General features: G+C 36.5%; 1 protein-coding gene across 2 annotated transcripts in view; it reads left to right on the forward strand.

Annotated features, from left to right (window-relative positions):
- The window catches only part of ck (unconventional myosin-VIIa ck), a 61,994-nt gene extending 35,340 nt beyond the window's left edge, over positions 1-26,654 (forward strand). For both annotated transcript variants that reach the window (XM_028178382.2, XM_089727115.1), the window contains exons 3-14: positions 4,170-4,430; positions 4,868-5,146; positions 5,456-5,740; positions 6,001-7,596; positions 8,067-8,294; positions 16,640-16,879; positions 17,474-17,638; positions 18,192-18,476; positions 18,572-21,040; positions 21,590-21,789; positions 24,612-24,879; positions 25,041-26,654. In XM_028178382.2, coding sequence (XP_028034183.2) covers positions 4,170-4,430; positions 4,868-5,146; positions 5,456-5,740; positions 6,001-7,596; positions 8,067-8,294; positions 16,640-16,879; positions 17,474-17,638; positions 18,192-18,476; positions 18,572-21,040; positions 21,590-21,789; positions 24,612-24,879; positions 25,041-25,247 — 6,483 coding nt within the window. In that variant the 3' untranslated portion in view covers positions 25,248-26,654. The remainder of the gene's footprint in view (positions 1-4,169; positions 4,431-4,867; positions 5,147-5,455; positions 5,741-6,000; positions 7,597-8,066; positions 8,295-16,639; positions 16,880-17,473; positions 17,639-18,191; positions 18,477-18,571; positions 21,041-21,589; positions 21,790-24,611; positions 24,880-25,040) is intronic.
- Positions 26,655-27,161: the final 507 nt, after the last annotated feature.

Genomic DNA, 27,161 nt, shown 5'->3' on the forward strand with positions numbered 1-27,161 from the left:
CGTGAGCTCACCTACTAGTTAAGGTTACGCTGATATAGCCTCTCAAGGCTTAGGTACGAAAAAAAAAACACATTTACCGAAAGGCCGTCTGCCCGTTTGCGAAATTAAAACTATACCTCAAATAATTAATCAAAAAAGTTTATAATCTAAACAAATCTTCGTGAACGTCATCGAGTGGAAACTTTGGGACGGCGCGATATTTCGACCTTGAACGCTTTTACTCGTAAATTTAACCCGGATAAGTTTAGTTGATAACAGTTAGTTAGACACGAATAACACGGCACCTTAACTAGTAGGTAGCTTAGGTAAGAGAAAAAAGAAAAAGAAAGAAAAGCTGTGACTCATTAATTCACTTGTCGTTTTATTGCAATAATACAAACACGTGTTGGAAGAACACGAACAAAGCGTTTCTTTCTAGTTATTGTATTAAAATGAACATTGTCGTAAACATAATAATGCTTTTCAATTTATTCATAAGATGGTAAATTTCATACAGTTCATAAATGTACAAATTTTCATTTATTTTCAAAGTTGCTTTGAAAAGAGTTTAGTTTATTTTTTTTATGAAATTTAGTTATAGAAAGTAGTCTGCCAGAATTACAAAACCGTTATATAAAGGCTATCACACCCTTCAAACAGGAACGCATGAATGATTATCAAATTTGAAAATGAACCGTTTCTAGTTCCATCCAATTTACGTTTAAAAGTTTCATTATAACTACTACTAGTGGCCCCGCGGTAGTCGAGATTCGACTATAGTCAATTGAAATTATAAGTTTAAACATTATTATGATTCTATTGTCAAACACTTATTTCGATAATATAATCACAGTATTCGCCAAAACTGCACTATAGATTAATAATATTAAAGCCAAACAATTTTAATCTATTTTCAATTCGACCACAGACTTTAAACAATAACAAAACTTTCGCAAATGACAGTAAACAAAGAGGCTCTAATAAAGAATTAAAAAAAAGAGTATTTTTTTATGTATGTGTTGTGTCAAATACATCGTTGTGTGTGTAATGTTTTCTTTATTGATTTAAAGTATATTTTATGCATTGTTTTAAAAAAATATTAGCATTGTGCATTCCTTCTCTATATTCTCTATAAGTGTGAGAAATTTCATACTCCTCCGTCCGAGCAATTTTCGTAAAAAGGGGTACAAAGTTTTTACTTCACGTATTTAATATATAGATAAATCAATATTTTTGTTGGAATTAATACATAATAATATGTACTTTTCAATTTATACGTCACAGACCACCCATAAAACTGTCATCACAGTAATTGACCTACAAACGAAAATTAATTATTTACACTAATAATATAAAAACGGAAATAGTCTACATTATTGAACCATAAACATAATAAGTATACTCAATATAAAATTTATTCGTATCTGGTGGTTCGGAGTATTCTCAGGTCAGAATCAGTGTCAAATTTACGATAAAACATCTATTGTGGATTCCTACAGTTAACATTTAATGTGCTGTGTTGTAAAACAATTGCATTCTGTGCTTTTTATAATGTACGAAGATGGAAACTTGTTTGACTTTTGAGGTCAGTAACTTTTTATTCATTGAAATTAATAGAAAGTTTGTTGTATTTATTATGGACGCCCTTTCTAGAGATGATTAGGTGAATTAGGCACGTGCAATCTTTTAAATAATTTATGTTATTATGAATGTAGTAATACAACGGGAACGTAAATATTTATTAATTTATATTGGTGTCAAAAACAAAACCATTAATTGATGCCTTTACCTAAATATCCTTGGATTTTAAATTTCCATTAGTTATTAGTTCAGTTTTTCTTATTTAGAAAATAAAAAAGTGATATGATATTAAATATAATCCGGGTCCATTATCCTGAAGCCTTCAATAAGTTATAGACGGTTTTATTCATGATGCATCTTTTGCGTGATACACATTATAATCTCTTTAAGAGTACTCTACTTTTTACGTTTACTTATTTCCATGAACATTTCAATAATGTTTATGTACTTCTCATAAAATTTTATTACAATAACATAATGAGATATCAAACATTCGAATTATACTTGTAACGACATACGAAAGTCGGCGTATACAAATTACAGTATCTAAATAACTAGTTATCGCTTTCACGCAATATCATTGATAATGATCGGATAACTCGTTTGCAGTAATAGGGATGTCACTTTCTATATTTTACTTCCTAGAAGTATTTATTGTCTTTGTTTTCATTTCGCTTGCTGAATTTATAAGTGAAGGCCAATGTAATCGACTATAAATTCAATGTTATATTAGCCACACTTAGATTGTTTTTTTTTGTATTATTAAAACAACAACTAGTTTAGAGAAATTTAAGCATGCATGTACCCTTTTGCAGTGCCTTGCATTGTCTTGTTTGTATTAGCACTAGGATGCGTTTCCAAACGATTACTTTGAAATCGCATGCAATATTGTATTCATTGGAAACTTTTCCGCTATCTATGATCTATGCTTCTCTTTTTATTCTACCTGGAATGCAAGCTCAATCCACTTCTGAGTAAAAGCTCGCCTTTGGTGTATACCAATGAAATTGGCCTTTGAACAATACAGAAAAATAAAAATATGTTAAAAAAAAATTACTTGTCATCTTGACATATTTCATTCTGCGTCACTTATAAATTGTCAGTTACACAATGAAACAGTTTACGATGATTATGTATGTATAGAAATGTAATTTACTATAGTTGTCAAATGCACAATTTTTGTATTATTGCAAACTTAAATTTCCCAATTTATATCGATTTTGATGCCTAAAACTGCAGTTTAAAAAGTATTAAAATATGTTTAAAAAATATTTTATGCTTTTGCAGTAGAATATGTTAATAAAACTATAAATTTTTAAATTAATGTATCAAGAACAAAGAAACATAAATTTTTTTTAAGTAAAAACTTAACTAACCCCTTTTCGTGATCAAGATATACCATTTTATCTACACTAATATATAAATCTATAGTGGTTTTTACGGATGTTCTGTTATAACTACTGAACCATACATCCGTTTGACTTGAAACTTGGTATCCATGTAGAAAATACATGTACTTAATGGATAGGCTAATATTTATATGAATGTTGGACTCCCTACACCAGTTGCGGGGGAGTTAATGATGAGAATATTTGTGGGGGTGAGAAATAGTAATATTAATTTTAAATGCCCAGCGAAGCGGACGGGTACAGCTAGTAGAATTGTAAATATAAAGTCGCATACTGTGACAACTAGACCAATTGAATTAATTAGTAATGCTTTTTATATTTATTTCCTAATCTTCATTTATTTTAACACTTCATCCGCCACTTCCAGATTTCAGATTAAAGTCTACCTCGTTGAATCTTGGTCTAATAATAACTTATATAAGAAAAATAGAAGATTTCTTACAATGTGACTATTTTATCGTTTTTTCTGAATTACGTCATTGCTGTTTAGCTTATTTTTATAACCAATACTTATATTTTCGAAAACAATTTAACGAAATACGAGTTAATTTACATAATTTTTGCTACAAAAAATTATCACGACGATAAATTATAATTAAGCAGATAGATAGCTCGTGCCGTTATTTACAAAACTTTGAAAATTAAATGCTATCCTCAGATTTAAACCTGTTTCATTGAGATTATCGCGAAATCTATATGATGCAAAATAGTGAATGATTTCTTTTTTTTTTTCGACGTCGAGCTCACGGCCTGCCTAGTAATAAGTGAGAAATATAAAATAGCATATCAAAATCGTTATCTACAGAGATCCATGTTCCCCTAATTTCTTAAATTTCCTTAATCCCTTTTCTTGTTTGCTTTGTCTGCCTAATACTCGTAATCATATTAAAATACCAAAAAATAATAGTTTAAAAAAAAACTAAAAAACACGTTTTATATAAAATTCAACTAAAAAATAGATTATTTTTTTTATTGTAAAAAATATATATATTTTATTGTAAAAAAAAGCGTGGGGTGCTCAACGTAATCAAATTAGTGTATTGTCGTTGGTCCTCGATAAATCTACAAAGTTTGAATGAAATCTGGCCGTTTAAAGTGGGTCAAAATCGCGTCTAAAGGATTCAGTTACAAACATACATACAAGTGAAGCTAAGTAATAAAGCGTGTAAAAATAACTATTGTTGATGATTTGTGTTACAGGGCGATTACATATGGATCGAGCCGGTGTCGGGGCGGGAGTTCGACGTGGCGATCGGAGCACGTGTTCTCGCGGCCGAGGGACGTCGGATCCGGGTCCGGGACGACGACGGCAACGAGCAATGGCTTCCACCGGAGCGCCGCATCAAGGCGATGCACGCGACCTCCGTGCACGGAGTCGAGGATATGATCTCACTCGGCGATCTGCACGAGGCCGGTATACTAAGGAATCTCCTCATCCGGTACAATGAAAATCTTATTTATGTGAGTATGCTAATTGTTTAGTCATGACAGTAAATGTTTTGTTTTGATTACTAGTAACCAAAAATACCAAAAGCAGTATTATTTCCACAATGATGCGATTAGTTATTCATAATCATATAAATGTTAGCTGAATAATTAATTTATTGTAATTCTGGTCTTTTACTGTTGATAGGACTTCTTGTCGAGTCCGCACGGGTAGGTACCACCACACTGCTTATTTCTGCCGTGAAGCAGTAATGCCTTTCGGTTTGAAGGGTGGGGCAACTATACTTGACACCTTAGAACTTATATCTAAAGGTGGCGGCCCATTTACGTTGTTGATGTCTATGGACTCCAATAACCATTTAACATCAGGTGGGCTGTGAGCTCGTCCACCCATTTAGGCAATATAAAAAAAGAAATCAAAAAAAATTGCATGAAAATACTCGATATTCCAGACATACACCGGATCGATATTAGTTGCGGTGAATCCGTATCAGATACTACCGATCTACACGGCGGACCAGATCAAATTGTATAAGGAGAGAAAAATCGGCGAGCTACCACCCCATATATTCGCGATTGGTGACAACGCGTACGCACACATGCGGAGATATAACCAGGATCAATGCATCGTTATCAGCGGGGAATCGGGTGCTGGAAAGACGGAGTCAACAAAGCTTATACTTCAATATCTTGCTGCGATTAGCGGTAAACATTCATGGATAGAACAACAGGTGAGGAATGCATCTTGTATTTTCTTTCATAACAATAAATTTTATAGTATTTGGATTTATACTACCCATACCAAAGGCAAGTTTAATTAATAGTGTAGGTACCTAAATTGTTAATTTAGATATCGGTATAGATATGGCGGTTAATATACACTAGATTTGTTATATATTAATTAGATAAGGTATTTATGGAGCTAAAGAATGGTTTTAGGGCTTTGTATTTAGTCATTACATCCGACGTCATTTATTTCAATTATTATTTTCTATTCTAAATTTGTATAACAAGAAACAATAAATATATTATCGTTTCAGATTTTAGAAGCTAATCCAATTCTAGAAGCTTTTGGGAATGCGAAGACAGTTCGAAATGATAATTCTTCGCGATTCGGAAAATATATAGATATACATTTCAATAGCTCTGGAGTTATAGAGGGAGCTAAAATTGAACAATATCTGTTGGAGAAATCTAGGATTGTATCCCAAGGCACCGAGGAGAGGAACTATCACGTGTTTTACTGTTTACTGGCTGGATTATCCAAAGACGATAAAAAGAAATTGGAATTAGGCGACCCTTCAGAATACAGATATCTGTCTGCGGTGAGTGTTTCATGTCTCGAAAATAACCCTTTTTCTAACCAAAACATATTGATATCTAGTTATCAATCTAATGTTCGATAGTCACATAGATCAACAAAAGTAATAACATTAAGAGATTGTTATTTTACATTAAAATTTTATTTATTCGATTGCTTATATCTGACATATTTTGATAATATCGTCGCGTGCTTGTTTAGATCTGATATCGATCCTAGACACGATTTTTCGTTTATGATGTTTTTTTACTATTTCTATTTCAGGGCGGGAGTTTTTCTTGCGAGGGCAGAGATGACGCAGCAGAATTCGCAGATATTAGATCAGCAATGAAAGTGTTATTATTCACAGAATCAGAAATATGGGAAATTTTAAAATTACTGGCCGCAGTCTTACATTGTGGCAACATAAAGTACGAAGCGACTGTTGTCGATAACCTTGACGCCACTGAAATTACAGAAGAAGCGAATGTAAGAAAGGTAGCCAACTTACTTGGTGTGCCCTTACAATCTCTTATACGTGCTTTGACTAGAAAAACACTATTTGCCCACGGAGAAACTGTTATATCAACACTAAGCAGAGATCAGTCTGTTGACATTAGAGATGCGTTTGTGAAAGGAATTTACGGTAGGCTATTCGTAACTATTGTCAGGAAAATCAATGCGGCCATTTACAAACCGAAGTCAACTACAAGAACTGCTATTGGTGTCCTTGACATATTTGGTTTTGAAAACTTTGATCACAACAGTTTTGAACAGTTCTGCATTAACTTCGCAAACGAGAATCTACAACAGTTTTTCGTCAGGCACATTTTCAAATTGGAGCAGGAAGAATATAACCATGAAGGCATAAATTGGCAACACATCGAGTTTGTTGACAATCAGGATGCTTTGGACTTGATTGCTTTGAAACAGCTAAACATTATGGCTTTGATAGACGAAGAATCTAAGTTTCCAAAAGGGACTGACCAAACTATGCTAGCTAAACTTCATAAGACGCACGGTCTCCACAGAAATTACCTTAAGCCAAAATCTGACATTAATACTAGTTTCGGATTAAACCATTTCGCTGGAATAGTTTTTTACGACACACGGGGATTCTTAGAGAAAAACCGAGACACATTTAGTGCTGACTTACTGCAATTAATTCACATATCGACGAATAAATTCTTACAGCAGATATTCCAAGAGGATATCGTCATGGGCTCTGAAACAAGGAAACGGACACCGACGTTGTCAACGCAGTTCAAAAAATCATTAGACTTGTTGATGAGAACTTTAGGGACCTGTCAGCCGTTCTTCATTCGATGTATCAAACCGAATGAATTTAAAAAACCAATGCTCTTCGATCGCGGCCTTTGTTGCAGACAGCTCAGATACTCCGGAATGATGGAAACTATTCGAATCCGGAGAGCCGGCTATCCGATAAGACATAGTTTTAAGGAATTTGTCGAAAGATATAGATTTTTAATATCGGGGGTACCCCCTGCTCACAAGACGGACTGTCGATCAGCCACTGCAAAAATTTGTGCTCAAGTATTAGGGAAATCCGATTATCAGTTGGGTCATACCAAAGTGTTCCTTAAAGACGCTCACGATTTGTTCTTGGAGCAAGAAAGAGACCGAGTTTTAACGAGAAAGATATTAATACTCCAAAGATCGATACGAGGATGGGTTTATCGTAGAAGATTCTTGAAGATGAGAGCGGCAGCTGTTCTCATTCAGCGTCATTGGCGGGGTAAACTACAGAGGATAAGGTACCAGAAGATGAAGGTCGGATACGCTAGACTCCAGGCATTGATACGAGCAAGAGTCCTCGCACACAGATTCAGACATTTGCGCGGCCATATTGTCTCTCTACAGGTAATTTTTCAATTATTCAAACCAACACTTCCAATTAACCTCCCATATAAAAAACACATATACAAAGACATATAAAAAAATCGATTGTGTGAGAATTTCATAATATGTCTCTCAAACTAACACTTAACTTAAAATTTTTTTAAATGAAATTTAAAAAAGATTTGTATAAACAAGAAGAAGTTTATGTTTTGTAAACATTAAATATGTAGGTACAAAGAAAAATAATAGATGGCCACAAAAAAACAATTATTTTCATATGTCGTTATTCATTTATATTATGAATTATACACCCTTTAACAGCCTTATTATAACGGGTATATAAAGCTCCCATAACTTATAAATACTAAGAACGTCAATAAACACATGGTATTTGAGATTGAGATGAGAGTCGCCTTAAAATTATATAAAATGTAAATAAATGGGACATTTTCAAGACTCGATAATTTAAAGATGTGATATTACACTGTTAGGCTGCGGCTCGCGGGTACTTGGTGCGGAGGTCGTACGGCCACAAGATGTGGGCGATAGTGAAGATCCAGAGCCACGTGCGGCGGCTGATTGCGGTGCGGCGCTACCGGCGGCTCGCGGCCGAGGAGCGCGCGCACCGCGAGGCGCTGCGGCTGCGGCGCCAGGAGGAGCAGCGCCTGCACCACCAGGGGAACACGCGCGCCAAGGAGATCGCCGAACAAAACTATAGGGTAAGTTTTGATGTTACGTGTAAAGTACCGCGACCGATTTCGGCCTTTCAACGTACCACTTTTTTTTCCTACCTAAGCCGATAGCCTTGAGAGGCTATTTCAGCATAACCTTAACTAGTAGGTTGTTGGGAGTGATCGTCTGGGTTTCTTATAAAAAAGGCGCAGATTTTCATGGATAGTTTTTTATTCTAACGGCGATACACTTTTTTGTGTCAGTAGTCATTGACGACGCAAGAAGAAAGAGGGCGTCTACACGAATGACATTGACACATATTAGGCGAGTGACAGCTGTCAGTTGGTATTAAAATAAAGATGCGTTTAGGAATTATACAATTCGAACATAGATGAGCTCACGGGGCTCAAGCCGGAGTGATGCTAACACTGGCCCTAGCAAGAGCAGTGCTTCGCAGAATCTACCTCCGAATCGGAAACGCGACCCACTGAGAAGATCCGGTGAGAAACTCAGTGGGCTGTGTCTGTGGGTTAATTCGCTCGTCGAGCCCTTCGTCGCAAGCGACGGGTTCGACGAGGACGGTGACCGGACGTACCACGCACACATTTCTATGTTTGGTTAAACAACGCAATTATTATGCAAGTTTTATTTAACGGCAAGTTACAGTATATTAAACAACATTTAAAATAAGAATATAGTGTAATTTACGTGTTTTAGTTTTGACAGGCTTTCTATTTCTCTACCACAATAAATAAAATACAATATAACAATGTGCTTGAAGAATGCTACTGCACCTACAATCTGCCATATTAATATTTTTATCGCGAATCATTACTCGGATTATTGTAAATGAATTTTAAAGGATATAACGTACGCTAAGGAGCTGTTATAGTTGCGGCTATAATCAAAATCTCGAAGAAATCCACAATAATCGAAAACGACTAATTCAAGAAAATCTTGCCTTAGTACAAATTCCGACAACAACACTTATATCATCGGTGTACTAAGTAAAGGCTTCAGTAGAAGACCTTCCCTTTAGTTTAGAAAATAAGCACAATTAATTTTCTTGCCTTGATTTTAATTTGATCTTCCTCAACATGTGGCCGAGGGCTCCAAGAAAGAATGTGATAATATATGTCGTCGAAAAAAAATAAGGGTTCTGTAAAAACTATCACTAGCTTTCCATCTTTGAAAATAAAATTAATAAATATAAATAATATTAATAAAATATATAATAAGTGTTTCTGATCTCAATGGTGCAAAATAGCTCAATTCATATAGGTATAATACGTATATTCATCTGCCAATTCGCGTTGTGAGGGTAGCCATCCGGAAAGATAGAAAACAGAAAAAAATATTCGCGATTCGAGGGTTCATTAAGTTAACCATAAAAATGTTTTCACTCGCCCACTGAGTTTCTCGCCGGATCTCTGGTTACTGGAGCTTATAGACATTTACGACGTAAATGCCGCAACTCACCTTGAGATATGAGTTCTAAGGTCTCAGTATAGTTACAACGGCAGCCCCACCCTTCAAACCAAAACGCATTACTGCTTCACGGCAGAGATAGGCAGGGCGGTGGTACCTACCCGTGCGGACTCACAAGACATCCTACCACCAGTATTTTTGTTATTATAATATGAGCATTGTTTCCTTCAATATTGAAAAAAAACCTGCGCTCGATAATGATAATCATCCGCCTTCTTTCGCCACTTTGTAACCCTTCCACTCTCTAACGTCATGCACGTCAAATCGTAAGATATTCTAAATACACTATTTTAAAATAGTAATTAACATACCTCAATCTGACGTGCATTGTTATTTTTGGCGATCGATTTTTTTTACTAATCTTATGGGCTACACTCGACACCCGGTCTTATATAAAGAAATTACAAGTGTGTGTGATTTGGAGATGGTGAACTTCACACATTATTTTCAGGGATCACACAAATTCATAATCTATTATCGAAAATTAATACATTAACACATACATTTTTAAAAAAGTATTCATAAAACTGAAGGTATACTGAGTAATCAAATCGCTTACGTATTTGGATGGATGTGTAACTAAAAAGGGCTCTGAAGAGTTACTTGCTTCTCTCGAGAATGAAGCGAGCCTTTACCTATCAAAATCACCACTGTCAAATGAACAAATTTGTACAAGATTAAATTGATAGCGATATCCGGTAAATCGACGCCCGAATGTCTGCTTTCGTCGGTAATATCAAAAATGATTACCACACTAGCACAGAACGAATCAACGGCCACAATTATCAATAAAATATCTAACAACGTTAATTACTAATGCTTGTAAACATCTAAGATTTCCTATATCGAACACATTCGTCAATGGAGACCGTTAAACAAAATTGCAATTTTTATTTATTTATTCATTTTTTCTTTGTTCCACGGACTTATACTCAAACAAAACTTTAATATTATTATTAATTTACAAGCTGAAAACATGAGCAGTATACTAAATAATAGCAGACCATAACATATACATAACCGAATGAATGAGTTTACAGCCCGCATGATGTCAATTGATTCCCAGGGACCATATACATTACAACGTTAATGACATTATCGACTTGAGGTCTATGTCTCAATGGTAGAGGATTTCATGCGTAATAACTTAAGCTCAGGTGGTTGGATGGCCTTATATAATAGTTAACAACTGCCCGAGTCCATTGCCAAGGCTCATAAGAGGCTATAGAGGGAAATGCCCCATTTCTCAAATTGTCATATCTGACCCAGACGACGGACATCCCTAGTCAGATAGAACCTGTGAGCTCACCTACGACTACGAACGCGGACTTGCTTCTTAGGCTACCAAGTATTAGGTAGGGAAACGAAGAACAACAAAACCATCAAATTGGAACAGATAACTGATTCGCGCGTGACTCGGGTAGTCTCACTACCAGTATGTAAGTAATTCTTTCATTTACCACACATGTAAGCATTTTCACCGGGCGTCTTACGCATTTGGACGCTCACAGTAAAATTACTTATCTGATTTCTTTCTTGGTTTTAGCACGACAAAACTCCGCTTAATGCAAAGCCAATATATTATATGAAATTTTAAGACTAACACGTGTACTTTAAAAAAAAAAAAAAATTCAATACCAATGAAGTCGGAACGTATCAAAGAGATCTCAGGCCGATTAATTTTAATCACGATCTGCTCAAAACAAGTGAGATCCGATTTAATTGCAGATAAAATTTATCTAAGATAGTTAAAGCAACACCGTTAAAATATTGTAAATTTTATCAAAGCCATGAGAATGCCATTTTTTTAATCTCCAATTTGGAAATTTTATAAAAAGAGATTGCATATCATAACAAGGTATTTGTTATTTCTAATGGCTTTTGAAACTACGAATTACAATCAAGTATGTTCTTGTTAACTAAAGCGTGTATTGCAAGAATATCTACCTACTAAGATTCAATCAAGATCCATTAAACGTACTCTATGGTCAACAACATCATTACGAATATTGTTTTTCTCATTACATATCATCTTTCCAGTTGTGTCGGGACTCAATACCGTCTTTACCATAAGGGCATACGGGTCCCGTGCCCAGGGCCCCCATTCTCAAGGGGCCCCGAAATACCGACAATTTCTCTCACACGTTTATTCTCAAAACATTTTTATCGGGCACATTACACTTTTTTCACAAATCAGTAATCAGAAGGTATTTACAAGGCATATACTATGCCTGTAATAGAAGATTTTGCTCAACAGAAATCCCGAAAGAAACCGTTATCGAAATCGTAACCAAAAAACCAGCAGAATTCTAATATCATTAATGACATATTATATCATACTGTATTTGATTGTTATAATAAGTGGTCTCATACTCAGTAAAAAAATATTATTATAATTCGCTTTTTTTACTTTCCAAAAGGGCCTCAAATTCTTGTGTGCCCAAGGGCCCCATCCTAGTTTAAGACGTCCCTGTCGGGAATGATTGAACTTATTTAGTTTCCAAATAAATAAAACTTTTATTTACTTAAACGGATAGCCAAGCAGAGCCAAGAAGTTTCCTTTTAGTGTGCTTAGTGCGAGTTTTTTAACGTTCTCGATAACGTAAAAGTTACTTGAAAGTATGCAGTTGGAACAGCGCCTCTAGCGGCAAACGCAGGCAAACTTTCCAACTCCATACAAATTTGACTTAACTTTTACACTATAGAGAACGTTAAAAAACTCTCACTAAGCCCACAGTTCATCGGAGTTAATAGACAAAGCAAAGTGAATGCATTAAAATCTTCAATATAAAGAACGGTTTCCAAACACGACGTATAAAATCTTAATAAAAAGGCGTAGTTATTTTTTCCTTAATATTCTAACACTTCTTTTAGGCCTAAAGGATATGACGTCCGGTACATTTGTATCTTGGGATGCATTGGTGTTCGTACCCCGCAGGCAATTTTTCTAATGAAATACGTACATAATAAATATTTACGATTGACTTCCACGGTGAAGGAATAACGTCGTGTACCTAATAAAAATCAAACCCGCTGTTCGGTGATATATTACCGAACATCTTTGTTAGCATAATTCGCGTGACGCGTTAACTTTATTTCCACAAATCGTTAGTGCACGATCAACAACCGCGTCACCCGGGGGCATTCATAACATTAACATTTAATTGATTTACTTTATATTTTAACAATAAACATTTTTAAGCAACATAATCTTTAAATAACAAACTCACACCGCACCCTACACCCGCAAAATTATAATTTGCGTAAGTACTGGTGGTAGGACGTCTTGTGAGTTCGCACGGGTAGGTACCACCACCCTGTCTATTTCTGCCGTGAAACAGTAATGCGTTTCAGTTTCAAGGGTGAGGCAGGCATTGTACTGTAAAAACTGAGACCTTAGAACTCATATCTCAAGGTGAGTGGCGGCATTTACGTTGTAAATGTCTATGGGCTCCGGTAACCACTTAACACCCGGTGGGCCGTGAGATCGTCCACCCATCTAAGCAATAAAAAAAAACACTCTTTCAACATTTGTATTTAATAAATTAGCTTTGTCTCTGAGGCAAAAGAACGATAGGTTACATTCTGTATTCCTGTTGATTTTGTATTGATCCTGCATAAGATCACTAAGCCTGTATTGTGTCATAATAATATATGTACATATTTTAAGGAATCACGTTGAACAAATAATTAAACGAAAAGATGAAAATTAGATTACTAAATATGCGGCAGCAATTTGTAGGCAGCGGCTTTGTTCCGCCCCTGGCAATACTAAAGTTCCATGGACGACGGTAACCACTCATCATCAGGTGGGCCGTATGCTCGTCTGCCTACAAGGACAATAAAATAAAAATGCAGGGCGAGATAAAACTATCGGGCCTTATTACAAAGTTTGTCTAAATAAAAATACAATATGATGTACGTTACCATTGACGATGACGAAAATAATATAGACAAAGGATTTATTTAGATTTTAATAAATCAGCTGTAAACACCAGCAACTAAGGTTAGAGATGAACTGAATATTATTTCCGATTGTCGGTAACTACAAAAAATCAAGAGATGCTTAACTCTAATTAAATTAATACAAACGTCATTAAAATACTCAGAACTGTTGGAGCCGGGTCCGGATTTCCTATACAGGTAGATGTTTTCGATTTTTCAGAAAACGAGTTAAAAGGTCGCCATCACTTTTTCGTAAGTGAACTAAGGAAAATTGTTATTGAATGCTATTTTTCCAAGCAGTATATCGACGGGGAAGTTATTCTAAGAGCTATACACCTTTTTTTTTATTGCTTAGATGAGTGTACGAGCTCACAGCCCACCTGGTGTTAAGTGGTTACTGGAGCCCATAGACATCTACAACGTAAATGCGCCACGCACCTTGAGATATAAGTTCTAAGGTCTCAGTATAGTTACAACAGCTGCCCCACCGCATTACTGCTTCACGGCTGAAATAGGCAGGGAGGTGGTACCTACCCGTGCGAACTCACAAGAGGTCCTACCACCAGTAAAAATCCACCAGGAAATCAACGTCTATAATCAAATTGCTTATTTGCATTTTATTTTTGAAAATGCTTTAGACAGGCAGAAGAAACTCTCGACCGACTTGGTTAGTAGTAATTACTGGAGTCTACAGATAATCACAAGGTAAATGACTATTAACCTTATAACACGAAATCTAATTTTCGATTTTATTGTCCGACTAAAAAAGCAAAAGGCAGGGCTGCTTAATGGCAAAAGCATACACTATGCTTGGATATACCCGTGCGGATTAATAAAGTGCCCTAACATCAGTAATTAAATAATCAGGCCAATTCACGCCATCAATTAAACTGTGGAAGGCTTAACGACAAAGAGAAGATCTTCCACCAAGCGGGTGATATTGCTCGGTAGACCTAACGAGCAATATCCGGTCCGATGTTGCTGTTCGGAGCTAGCAAGCATGCAAGCTTATCTTGAAAATGTCGTAAGCGAGATTCAGGCATCTGTCAAATATCTTGTGTTGTATTATGGCTACCGCCATAAAATTAAAATAAACTTTGTGAGTTTAATTCTTAGTACATGATGCTATTCTTTTCTAATAAAGGTCATGCGAAATCGTGGTAGGCATGTATTTACAATTAAAATGCTTCTTGCCGTAATATTTGAATACAGAAATAAACTTTATTATCTAACAATAATTTATGAAGTTTAAATGAATATGCACAAAAATAAAGAATAAATGGGAAGATTAGTAATTATTTAACCTATTGTTTACTTTTATTTTTTTAGTAAAAAAATAGCAGAATTAATCCTCGTACGTCAGATTATCTGAGAATATATTATGTTCCATAATTGTAATTTGTAATAGTTGCCGAATCAATAAACAGCCTGTATAAAATCTAGTTGGTTATAATCAAGTTCATCAGTTTTGATTATCGGTAGCGATGAAAGAGTATAACTAAATTAAGTGCTCGTAAAATCACCAAACCTAAAAACAGAATTTCTGATATCAATTTTCAATATCAACTTTGATACGAGTATCTTCTAGATTTGACTCAAATATCATATTGCGCATTCGTAGACAGGATGTCTGCAGTTTTTATAAAAAAAATCTAAACATTTTTTCGGAACAATGAACTTCAAACGAAATCTTTCTGTAAATGAAAAGTATAGATTAGAAATAGTTTTGGAAAAATTGGATTTAGAGCCGTAGCACACGGTTGGAGCTTAAAAGGTAATCCAGTAGACAATCCTAATTTTAAGATAGTAATATCTGTTGGTAATAGCTCTATAAATAACGCGTTATTTTCATTTTATATACTTGATTATGGTCGGATTATTAATAATGACCTTATTTTATTCGTTAGGTACCTTAAATTTATCTCTATTCAGGTCTTTCGGAATAGCGAATTCAATCACTAATATGTATTAAACCGTCCGGTCTGATGTCAGCCAGGACTGTGAGACTAGTTGATGAATTACTGTAGTATTAATCGGCATTATAATTTTAACATGATGCCGGCATTGGTCTGTCATTTAATTATCTGAAAAAATGTTATCCCCAAATTACAAGTGTCTTCATGAAATTTGATTTAGTCTATTTACTGAGACGAGACAGCGACCCCAAGATCTCTTGCCGTCAACTTTACCGTTTATTTTGAATTGTTTACGCAAAGTTATGCTATGAAGCGTTTTAGAAACTTTGAGAATATCCAAATGGTAAAAGTGAATTTAAGCTTATGTCTCTGATATCGGCTGATCAAGCCACGACGTATAATCAAAGAAACGAAATCAACTGTTGCGATAAATGGCAATCAAACTACTGTGGAATTAACTCGAGACACTGTACTACACTTACATGTATTATCGAAACATATAATTTCGTGTGAACGTTACCTTGCGGCTGCCCATTCAACCGTGCCCGTTACGAAAACGCAAGCAACAACTTGCTTGGATAACTCCTCGAGTTCACGTAACCAACTGTTATGTGCTGTGAGCGAGGTTAGCTGGACGTGCGTTCAAAATGATGAATACCTGGTGGAAATGCACTTGCACAAACGTCGCGTACAATTTTTCGGTCGTGAGTGTAAAAATTAATAAAATCGATATAGTTTTTTATTGAATCCTGTTAATGTCCTGTACAATTAATCAGTATAATAATAATCGCCGTATATATAGAACGCGTTTTAATACGTCAATCTTTTGACTATTAACTGTGCTCCTCCTAACTGTGCTTTCTGTAAATTAAACGGTTGCCTGGAAGAGATCGCTTTTAGCGATAAGACCGCCTATTATACCAATGTATCTTTTTTTATTTTTTTATTGTTTTTTGAATGTAAATTGTGTTTTGGTGTGCAATGAAGTGTATTCTATCTCTCTCTCTCTCCAATGATTCATTTTAAAAATGCTTTATCAACAGGAGCGTATGTACGAATTGGAAAGGCGTGAAGCTGAATTAGCTCTGGAAGAGAAGCGACAATTGGAAGCCAAGAGGACGTTGCTGCAGGAAGCGGCCCGGAAGCAAGACGAACCTGTCGACGACAGTAAACTCGTGGAGGCCATGTTTGATTTCCTGCCCGACTCTAGCAGTGAAGCCCCAGCGCCTAAGGACACATCCATTTTCAGTGACTTGCCGCAAATGAGAGCTGATCAACAAGAAGTAAGTTGATTTATTTTTACTAATATTTATCTTCTTCAAACGAGGCCTGTGGAGAATACTTAACGGTAGGCAGCGGCTTGGCTCTGCCTCTGGCATTGTTGAAGTCCATGGGCAACGGTAACCACTCATCATCAGGGGGGCCGTATGCTCGTTTGCCTGCAAGGGCAATAAAAATATATAGTTGTATTTCATCTTATCGAAGGTATATTGTAAAAAATATAAACATTGTTTTGTTGTATTTTTGGGTCACGTTACAAAATACAACTGTATCAAGTTATAAGTCTGGTATGATAATGAACAGAAGGTACATAGAGCCGTATCGAATAACAAATACATTATTAAAATTAGAAAACAGTTTTTTATTTATTGCTTATATGGTTGGACGAGCTCACAGCCCATCTAGTGTTTAGTGGTTACTGGAGCCCATAGACATCTACAACGTAAATGCGCCATCCACCGGGAGATATAAGTTTTAATGTCTCAAGTATAGTTAAAAATTTTCCTATAATTTCAATGTAAAACTGATAAAATTGGGATTTTAAGATTAGGAACTGAAGTTTAACCATAGTAGCGTTATCTCACTTTGATTTGCAGATGGTGACACCAATGCAGACCACTTCCGAAGATGAAGAGGACCTTTCAGAGTTCAAGTTCCAGAAGTTTGCCGCAACTTACTTCCAAGGAAATGTCACACATCAGTACTCTAGGAAATCACTGAAACATCCATTACTGCCTTTATTAACGCAGGGAGATCAATTGGTAATTTCATATTTTTTAGGGTTATCAAACTTTAATTATTTTTTGTAATAAGTATGATTTAGAAATTTTTTATTTAAAAAAACGAGCGCAATTCTTTTTGGTAAATTTAAATACGTCATTCGTGTAATGCAGATTAGTAGCACTGTCAAGGTACACAATAAAGGTTTGTGTCACTTAATTTATATAAAAAAAATATTTTATATTAAAGAAACTAAGAAAATAGGCTTTTATAGAAAATTCAACTAAAAAATTTAAAATACATTTTAATAAATTTAAATTAAAAATAGTGTAGGAAAAAATTATTTTATTGTTAAAAAGCGTGGGCCTTAATAAGTATACCAAATTTCGAGTTAAACCGACGTTTTGAAGGGGGTCAAAATTATGTTCAAAGATTCCGTTACAAACATACATACGTCTGAAGCTAATAAAAGCGTATTAAAAATGAATTAATACATGTCATTAAAATATGGCGTTATCGCTTGTGTTGTATTAGCAGTTTATCTGCCATATTCATCGGACGTAACTTCGAAATCTGATAACAATTGCATTGCAGGCAGCGCAAGCGTTATGGGTCACGATTCTGCGTTTCACTGGAGACCTGGCGGAGCCTAGATATCACACAATGGATCGCGACAATACGTCGGTCATGTCCAAAGTCACGGCTACGTTGGGCAGGAACTTCATCAGGTCGAAGGAGTTTCAAGAGGCGCAGATGATGGGCGTCGACCCGGATGCTTACCTAAATAAGCAAAAGCCAAGGTCGATCAGACACAAACTGGTGTCTCTAACGTTGAAGAGAAAGAATAAGCTGGGTGAAGACGTCAGGAGGAAGCTACAGGTAATTGATAACTAGAGCACACAAGTTCAAGTACACTGTCCATGCTACTTTTGATGATGTTAGTTGTAACTAAAACATTGACTTACCTTTTTCAGGACGAGGAATATACTGCAGACAGCTATCAGTCGTGGCTGGAGTCGCGTCCAACTTCGAACTTAGAAAAACTTCATTTCATAATCGGTCACGGCATTCTCCGTGCAGAGCTAAGAGACGAAATATATTGTCAGATCTGCAAACAGCTGACTAACAATCCATCGAAATCCTCTCACGCCCGAGGATGGATCCTCCTGTCGTTGTGTGTTGGGTGTTTTGCACCAAGTGAGAAGTTTGTCAATTATCTCAGAGCCTTTATCAGGGAAGGCCCTCCGGGCTACGCTCCGTACTGTGAGGATCGATTGAAAAGAACATTTAATAACGGCACGAGAAACCAGCCCCCCTCGTGGTTAGAACTTCAGGCCACTAAATCTAAAAAACCCATAATGTTGCCAATAACGTTTATGGACGGCAATACAAAAACTTTATTAGCCGATTCCGCGACAACAGCCAGAGAGCTTTGTAACCAACTCTCGGACAAAATCGGCCTGAGAGATCAGTTCGGTTTTTCGCTGTACATAGCCTTGTTCGACAAGGTGAGCTCGCTCGGCAGCGGGGGCGACCACGTAATGGATGCGATATCACAGTGCGAGCAATACGCAAAAGAACAAGGCGCACAAGAAAGAAATGCGCCCTGGAGATTATTCTTTAGAAAGGAAATTTTCGCTCCCTGGCACGACCCTACCGAGGATCAAGTAGCGACGAATTTGATTTATCAGCAAGTCGTGCGAGGGGTTAAATTCGGCGAATACAGATGCGATAAAGAAGAAGACCTGGCCATGATAGCTGCCCAACAGTATTACATCGAATACGGGCAAGACATGAACGCGGAACGACTCTACACGCTGTTACCCAACTACATACCGGATTATTGTTTGACAGGAGTAGAGAAAGCCGTTGATAGATGGGGCGCACTCGTCGTGCAGGCATACAAAAAGAGTTACTACGTCAAAGAGAAAGTTCCCGCTTACAAAGTCAAAGAAGATGTTGTGAGTTACGCAAAATTCAAATGGCCCCTGTTGTTCTCTAGGTTCTACGAAGCCTACAGAAATTCCGGGCCGAATTTACCTAAAAACGATGTCATAATAGCCGTTAATTGGACCGGTGTTTATGTTGTGGACGATCAAGAACAAGTCTTGTTAGAATTGTCGTTCCCGGAAATCACAACTGTCGCAAGTCAGAAGACAAATAAAGTGTTCACTCAAACGTTCAGTTTAAATACCGTAAGAGGTGAAGAATTCACATTCCAAAGTCCGAATGCAGAGGACATACGAGATTTAGTAGTTTACTTCTTAGAGGGACTAAAGAAAAGATCAAAGTTCGTGATTGCTTTACAAGATTACAAAGCTCCAGGCGAGGGGTCCAGTTTCTTGACATTCCAAAAAGGGGATCTAATAGTGTTGGAAGAAGAAAGTACAGGTGAATCGGTCTTAAATAATGGATGGTGTATTGGTCGTTGCGAAAGGACTATGGAAAGAGGAGACTTCCCTGCGGAAACAGTATACGTGCTACCCGCTTTAACGAAGCCACCGCCAGATATACTAGCTTTGTTCTGTCAAGAAGGCGCACAACACGGTCGAAGACCCCCTACGAGTACCTTCAATGGAACTGAATCGAAAGACAAACCTCATACGCTGTTAGAATACGCTCTTGACCATTTCAGATTACCACCAAAACGCACAGCTTCCAAGGGCCTAACATTATCAACGGCCAAACGAGGCGGCTCTGAAGAACTGTGGAGACACTCCAGAGAACCAATAAAACAACCTTTGCTCAAAAAGTTGCAAGCAAAAGAAGAGCTGGCAGAAGAGGCCTGTTTCGCTTTTACGGCCATACTAAAGTACATGAGTGACCTACCTTCCAAGCGCCCCCGTATCGGCAACGAATACACCGATCATATTTTCGATGGACCTCTGAAACATGAAATATTACGCGACGAAATTTACTGCCAAATAATGAAACAGCTCACTGATAATAGAAATAGAATGTCTGAAGAACGGGGCTGGGAATTAATGTGGTTGGCTACGGGGCTATTCGCTTGTAGTCAGGGGCTGCTTAGGGAATTAACTTTATTTCTGAGAACCAGAAGGTATCCTATCGCTCAAGACTCACTTCAAAGACTGCAAAAGACGCTCCGAAACGGACAGAGGAAGTATCCGCCGCACCAAGTGGAGGTGGAAGCTATACAACACAAGACAACTCAGATATTTCACAAGGTGTACTTCCCCGACGACACCGATGAAGCTTTCGAAGTGGACTCGTCTACTCGAGCGAAAGATTTCTGCCAAAACATCGCTCAAAGACTGAATCTCAGATCTAGTGAAGGCTTTAGTTTGTTCGTTAAGATAGCTGATAAGGTGATATCGGTGCCGGAGGGAGATTTCTTTTTCGACTTCGTGCGGCATCTGACTGATTGGATTAAGAAGGCGCGTCCTACACGCGACGGAATCATACCACAGTTTACGTATCAAGTAAGTTTGTAACTCTTTTTTATTGCTTAGATGGGTGGACGAGCTCACACCCCACCTGGTGTTAAGTGGTTACTGGAGCCCATATACATCTACAACGTAAATACGCAACCCACCTTGTGATATAAGTTCTAAGGTCTCAGTATAGTTACAACGGCTGCCCCACCCTTCAAACCGAAACGCATTACTGCTTCACGGCTGAAATAGGCGGCGTGGTGGTACCTACCCGCGCGGACTCACAAGAGGTCCTACCGCCAGTAATTACGCAAATTATAATTTTTCGAGTTTTATTTTTACGATATCACGCTATCGCTTCACGATATTATTCCTTCACCGTGGAAGTCAATCGTGAACATTTGTTAAAAATACATATTTCATTAGAAAAAAGAAAAATTGGTACCCGCCTGCGGGATTCGAACACCGGTGCATCGCTACATACGAATGCACCGGACGTCTTATCCTTTAGGCCACGACGACTTCTGAACTGTATAAACTTAAAATAATTTTCAAACTCGTAATGAAAAGAGTTCTAAATTAATGAATTAATTCCAGGTATTCTTTATGAAAAAGCTATGGACCAACACAGTTCCGGGTAAAGACAGGGCAGCAGATGTCATCTTCCACTTCCACCAGGAGCTTCCGAAGTTGCTGCGCGGCTACCACCGCTGCGGCCGCGAGGAGGCCGCCCGGCTCGCCGCCCTCGCCTACAGAGCGAGGTTCGGGGACAACAAGCAGGAGTTGCAAGCTATTCCGTAAGTCGTCGCTCTCTTCTTGTTAATGTCTCATAAATATTAAGTTTTTATAACTAGTGGTAGGACCTCTTGTGAGTCCGCGCGGGTAGGTACCACCACGCCGCCTATTTCAGCCGTGAAGCAGTAGTGCGTTTCGGTCTGAAGGGTGGGGCAGCCGTTGTAACTATACTGAGATTTTTTAACTTATATCTCAAGGTGGGTGGCGCATTTACGTTGTAGATGTCTATGGGCTCCAGTAACCACTTAACACCAGGTGGGCTGTGAGCTCGTCCACCTATGTAAGCAATAAAAAAACGAGTGGTCCACTGGTAGTCGAAATTCGACTATAATTAATTGAAATTGTAAGTTTGTATAACTATTATGATTCTATTGTCAAAGACTACTTCTATAATCACAGATTTCACCAAGACTACACTATAGACAAATATTAATAAAGACAAACAATATTAATCTATTTTCAATTTGATCACAAACTGTAAGCAGCAAGAAAAGTTTGACAATAAACAAATATTATGCATGCGTGTGTGTATCAAATACACGGTAGTGTGTGTAATGTTTTTTTTTATTGATTTAATGTATTTTTAATGCATTATTTAAGAAAATACTAACATTCTGCACTCCTTCTCTACATTCTCTATAAGTGTGGGTAATTTCATACTCTTTTTTATTAAAAAAAAGGTAGTTAAAAGTACATATTATTATCCGCAACAGGCTTCGTCAGATTATATAAACAGAGTTATCAGCAACATGCTTCGTCAAAAAGTACAATACTTACTTTCAGCTGCAAGCGTCGTATTAAGTAACTTAATTGAAGACTTGTCGCTCACAGATCGTCATTACTCTATGAAACTCGGGTCAACTCTCATCTGGAGCATAACACCTCCATCGAACCAGCCCCAATCTCTAGTTTCTTCTATTTTTATGAAATTTAAATTATCTGTCTATTGTACTGTTTATCCCAGGGGGAGTGCTCCAAGTCTGGTTTCTGCGTATCGTATCGTACCAATTCTAATTCGTTTGAAACCATTTATCTCCAGTAGAGCATTCTTCACACTTGAGCTGGAAGTTTCCATTCTTTACAAATGCCACATCTGTTATAAGAAAAATAAAATTAAAAGCCTTTTATTTCTCGCTTTTACATGGTACAATTTCAAAGAAAAAAGAAAGCGTGCTTAAAGAATTTTTAACTAGTTCAATTCTTTTTTTTGTTTAGTGCATCTAAAAGAACGATAAAAAATATTATGTTTAAGTAGTTTTATTAAATATGTTTCCATGTCGAATAATAGTGTGATTGAAAATATTAGTAAAGTTATGCTAGATAACGAGATATAGTTAAATTTTAATGTTAGACTAATTTTTTATTTATTTTTCAATGTAATTTTGTTAGCAAGAACCCTCTTGATGAAAGGTAAAGGCCTCCTCCAGAGTTGACCAGTATTCTCTATTCTAAACTCATCGTGTTCTTCAACATCTATATATATAAATAAAATTGAAAGAATTTATTATTTAAGAAATTAGAAAGTCGTCGTGGCCTAAAGGATAAGACGTCCGGTGCATTCGTCTCGAGCGATGCACTGGTGTTCGAATCTCGCTGGCGTGTACCAATTTTTCTAATGAAATACGTACTCAACAAATGTTCACGATTGACTTCCACGGTGAAGGAATAACATCGTGCAATAAAAATCAAACCCGCAAAATTATAATTTGCGTAATTACTGGTGGTAGGACCTCTTGTGAGTCCGCGCGGGTAGGTACCACCGCCCTGCTTATTTCTGCTGTGAAGCAGTAATGCGTTTCGGTTTGAAGGGTGGGGCAGCCGTTGTGACTATACTGAGACCTTAGAACTATATCTCAAGGTGTGTGGCGCATTTACGTTGTAGATGTCTATGGGCTCCAGTAACCACTTAACACCAGGTGGGCTGTGAGCTCGTCCACACACATAAGCAATAAAAAAAAAAAAAAATTGGAGTGTCTGTTTGTAGCATTGAAATAACCGCTTTTTACTACGTGCATTTGAATATATATACGGTCATACAGCAAAATATATTTTTTTAAATTTTGTCTGTCTGTCTGTCTCTTTGTTCCGGATAATCTCTGGAACTGCTGGACCGATTTTGACGAGACTTTCACTGATAGATATCTGATGATCTAAAGAGTAACTTGGTTACTTTTTTAGACTAGCTTCGCCCCGCGGCGTCACCCACGGTACGAAAATAGCCGCGGTTAACATCGCGGGACTCTGCTATTGATAATAAAATGTAATGTTTCCGAAGCGAAGCGAGGGCGGGTCGCTAGTCTGTAATATAATGTAACTAGCTGACCCGGCAGACTTCGTAGTGCCTCAATCAATAAATTTAAAAGGAATCTGTCCGACGGGGGACACCTCAAAGGGAAAATAAAATTGTTATTTTTATTTAATTCTGAACATTTTCATATTTATCTACCTTTTAAACCTCCTTTGGACTTCCACGAATAATTCAAGACCAAAATTAGCCAAATCCGTCCAGCCGTTCTCGAGTTTTAGCGAGACTAACGAACAGCAATTCATTTATATATATCGACGCTTGAAAGGCAAATGTGACTAAGCGACAATAACTGCTTTGTACATAAACGATAGGCAATAACCATATTCGATGCGCAAAAAATATATATTTCTAGGTCTATTAAAATCATTTCAATCCTACACCTAAATTCGTTAAAATATATTTTTTTTCAGTTATTTCAAGTTTAAATTAGTCTACTGTAAAGTTCACGCATTGTCGCTTAGTCACGTTCGCCTTTCAAGCGTCGATATATAGATATATAATGTAATTATGTTGCAGACAAATGCTCCGCGAGCTGGCGCCGGCCGACCTCATCAAGCTTCAGAGTTCAGCGGATTGGAAGCGCGCCATCGTGGCTTCGTATAACCAGGACGCCGGAATGACACCCGAAGACGCCAAGATAACGTTCCTGAAGGTCATATACAGATGGCCAACGTTTGGATCCGCGTTCTTCGAGGTCAAACAAACTACGGAACCAAATTACCCTGAACTTTTACTTATAGCGATCAATAAACACGGAGTCAGTTTGATTCATCCTCAAACTAAGGTGAGTTTCACTGTGACTGTTTCCAAAAGTAATTGATCTAATGAGGCAAATAATAGAAAAATTTATTTCCGGGTTATTTGTTTTAAATATTATGAATTGTTTATGTTGTAGTATGCAATAGCTAATAATAACTTGAATCTTGAAAATTCTTTACATTCCAGGACATTTTGGTGACGCACCCTTTTACAAGAATATCTAACTGGTCGTCCGGGAACACATATTTCCACATGACCATCGGGAACTTGGTCCGTGGCTCTAAGCTTCTCTGCGAGACTTCCCTAGGGTACAAAATGGACGATCTTCTGACCTCTTATATATCGCTAATGCTGACAAACATGAACAAACAACGTTCTGTTAGAGTGAAATAGATGCTTCAGCTGAAATATGTGTAATACGTTATAGTCAAGGTTTAGATATTACAAAGATAATTCTCGTGAAATGTAACAAACCGAATAAGTTACGAATTAGGAAATTATAAAATATAATACGAACGAAAAAAAAAAACAAATACGTAAAACAATGACCATTATGAAACAGGGCATTGAGGTTATAAAGCAAATACAATGTATGTAAGTAATGGTTTTGAAACAAATTAATCAGAATTAATTTAGGGTGTGACGTATTTTAAATTCAAATTTCGAACAATGCTAATTACATATCGGACATTTTTATTTTATTTCAAACACAAATTAAAAAGTAATTGAGTCATTGTTCGGTGAGCGTATTAATTACAGTTAACATGATGGCGCCAATTAAAATAGTAACGATTTGATTTTCATTAACCATTAATTTTTACTTTTGGACCCCTCAGATGTTGCAATTTCAAGCATGTCAAGTTCAAATTAAGTTCTTTTCCCAAAATTACATATTATAATACTAAAAACAGAAATATACTTTCCAACTTACGCTTTTATGGCAATATTTTAATATAATATTTAAAAAAAAAAACTAACCACATGGCATATATCCGTCCAAATATTAATAAAATATTATGTAGGTTTTGAACCGTATTTTTAAACAATTTAGTCGAATGTGCTTTTTAAAATGTTTTAAGAATATAATACATTTATTATTTTAATTTATTCAATATTGTATCTGTGCATTATCTTAGAAATGTTACCGTCAAGTAGGTGATTGTCAATTTTATAGTTCGATGGTAGTTACTAGGTAACTAATTCTAGATAACGGACAGATAGGATATACCGCGAGGAAACAAATAATCATAGTAAACAAAGGATGGAATTGTAATAATTATCAAATAATATTATATAGATAAACTAATTATCATACAAAGATCTGTTAAGTATTTTTTTAATGACATAAGGTGATCGGAAATTATGAACTAAGAATATATTAAACTATGGCTTCGCTATAGTGTACAGAGACGCACTAATCACATAATCCCTGTGTTATGAAGTTAGTGATGTTATGTTACTTTCAACCATAGATCTTAAAGGGATGGGTAGATAACAGAATCGTTTCTTGCCTGACATGTCAATGTCGGTCAAAGTGCACAATATTTTGTTTTCGTTAAAACCTATTTTTAGCTAAATACCCTTTCATTGTATGCTTCCCAAGACCGGAGTATTGTTTAATCTATAAACTATCTTGTATTTATTTAGTAGATAATTGATATTATATTAAGTGAAGTGAAGCATTGTCGTATGTTATGCCATGTTTAAGGAGACATATTGTTTGTTCTATTAATATAAATTGCTTTTATAAAGTCATATAGTTGCATTTGTGAGTGGTTGTAAACATGAGTCACAATGAAATTCGGTGTTTTATTTGAACAACGTAAACCTATTCCCGTTTCTATGCGACTATCGCTATGAATATTAAAGACGAACCAGCATCCCAGCTGTTTTTAATCCTTTACCGGAATTCATGGCAACAAACGCGATTGCCATAGATTATACATTAATATATGCTAATGGCTCCAAAATGAAGGTCGAAGTCTGCTCTGTTGTATTAACGGCTGTCTAGGGTTATTTATGAGGATCACTTTTCGAAGATGAAGACTAGCGTGAAACAATAATCTCAATACAAATATTTATATACCACTGAGGGAAAACCATGAAAGGAATTTGAAAGGAAAAAGGAAGGAAAAACCATGAAAGGAAAATATATTTTTTTAATGAAATACGTACTAAACAAATGTCCACGATTGACTTCCACGGTGAAGGAATAACATCGTGTAATAAAAATCAAACCCGCAAAAATTATAATTTGCGTAATCACTGGTGATAGGATCTCTAGGGAGTCCGCACGGATAGGTACCA

This window comes from Bombyx mandarina, chromosome 04 (assembly GCF_030267445.1).
Source record: "Bombyx mandarina strain Sakado chromosome 04, ASM3026744v2".
In the NCBI taxonomy this organism is placed as follows: domain Eukaryota; kingdom Metazoa; phylum Arthropoda; class Insecta; order Lepidoptera; family Bombycidae; genus Bombyx; species Bombyx mandarina.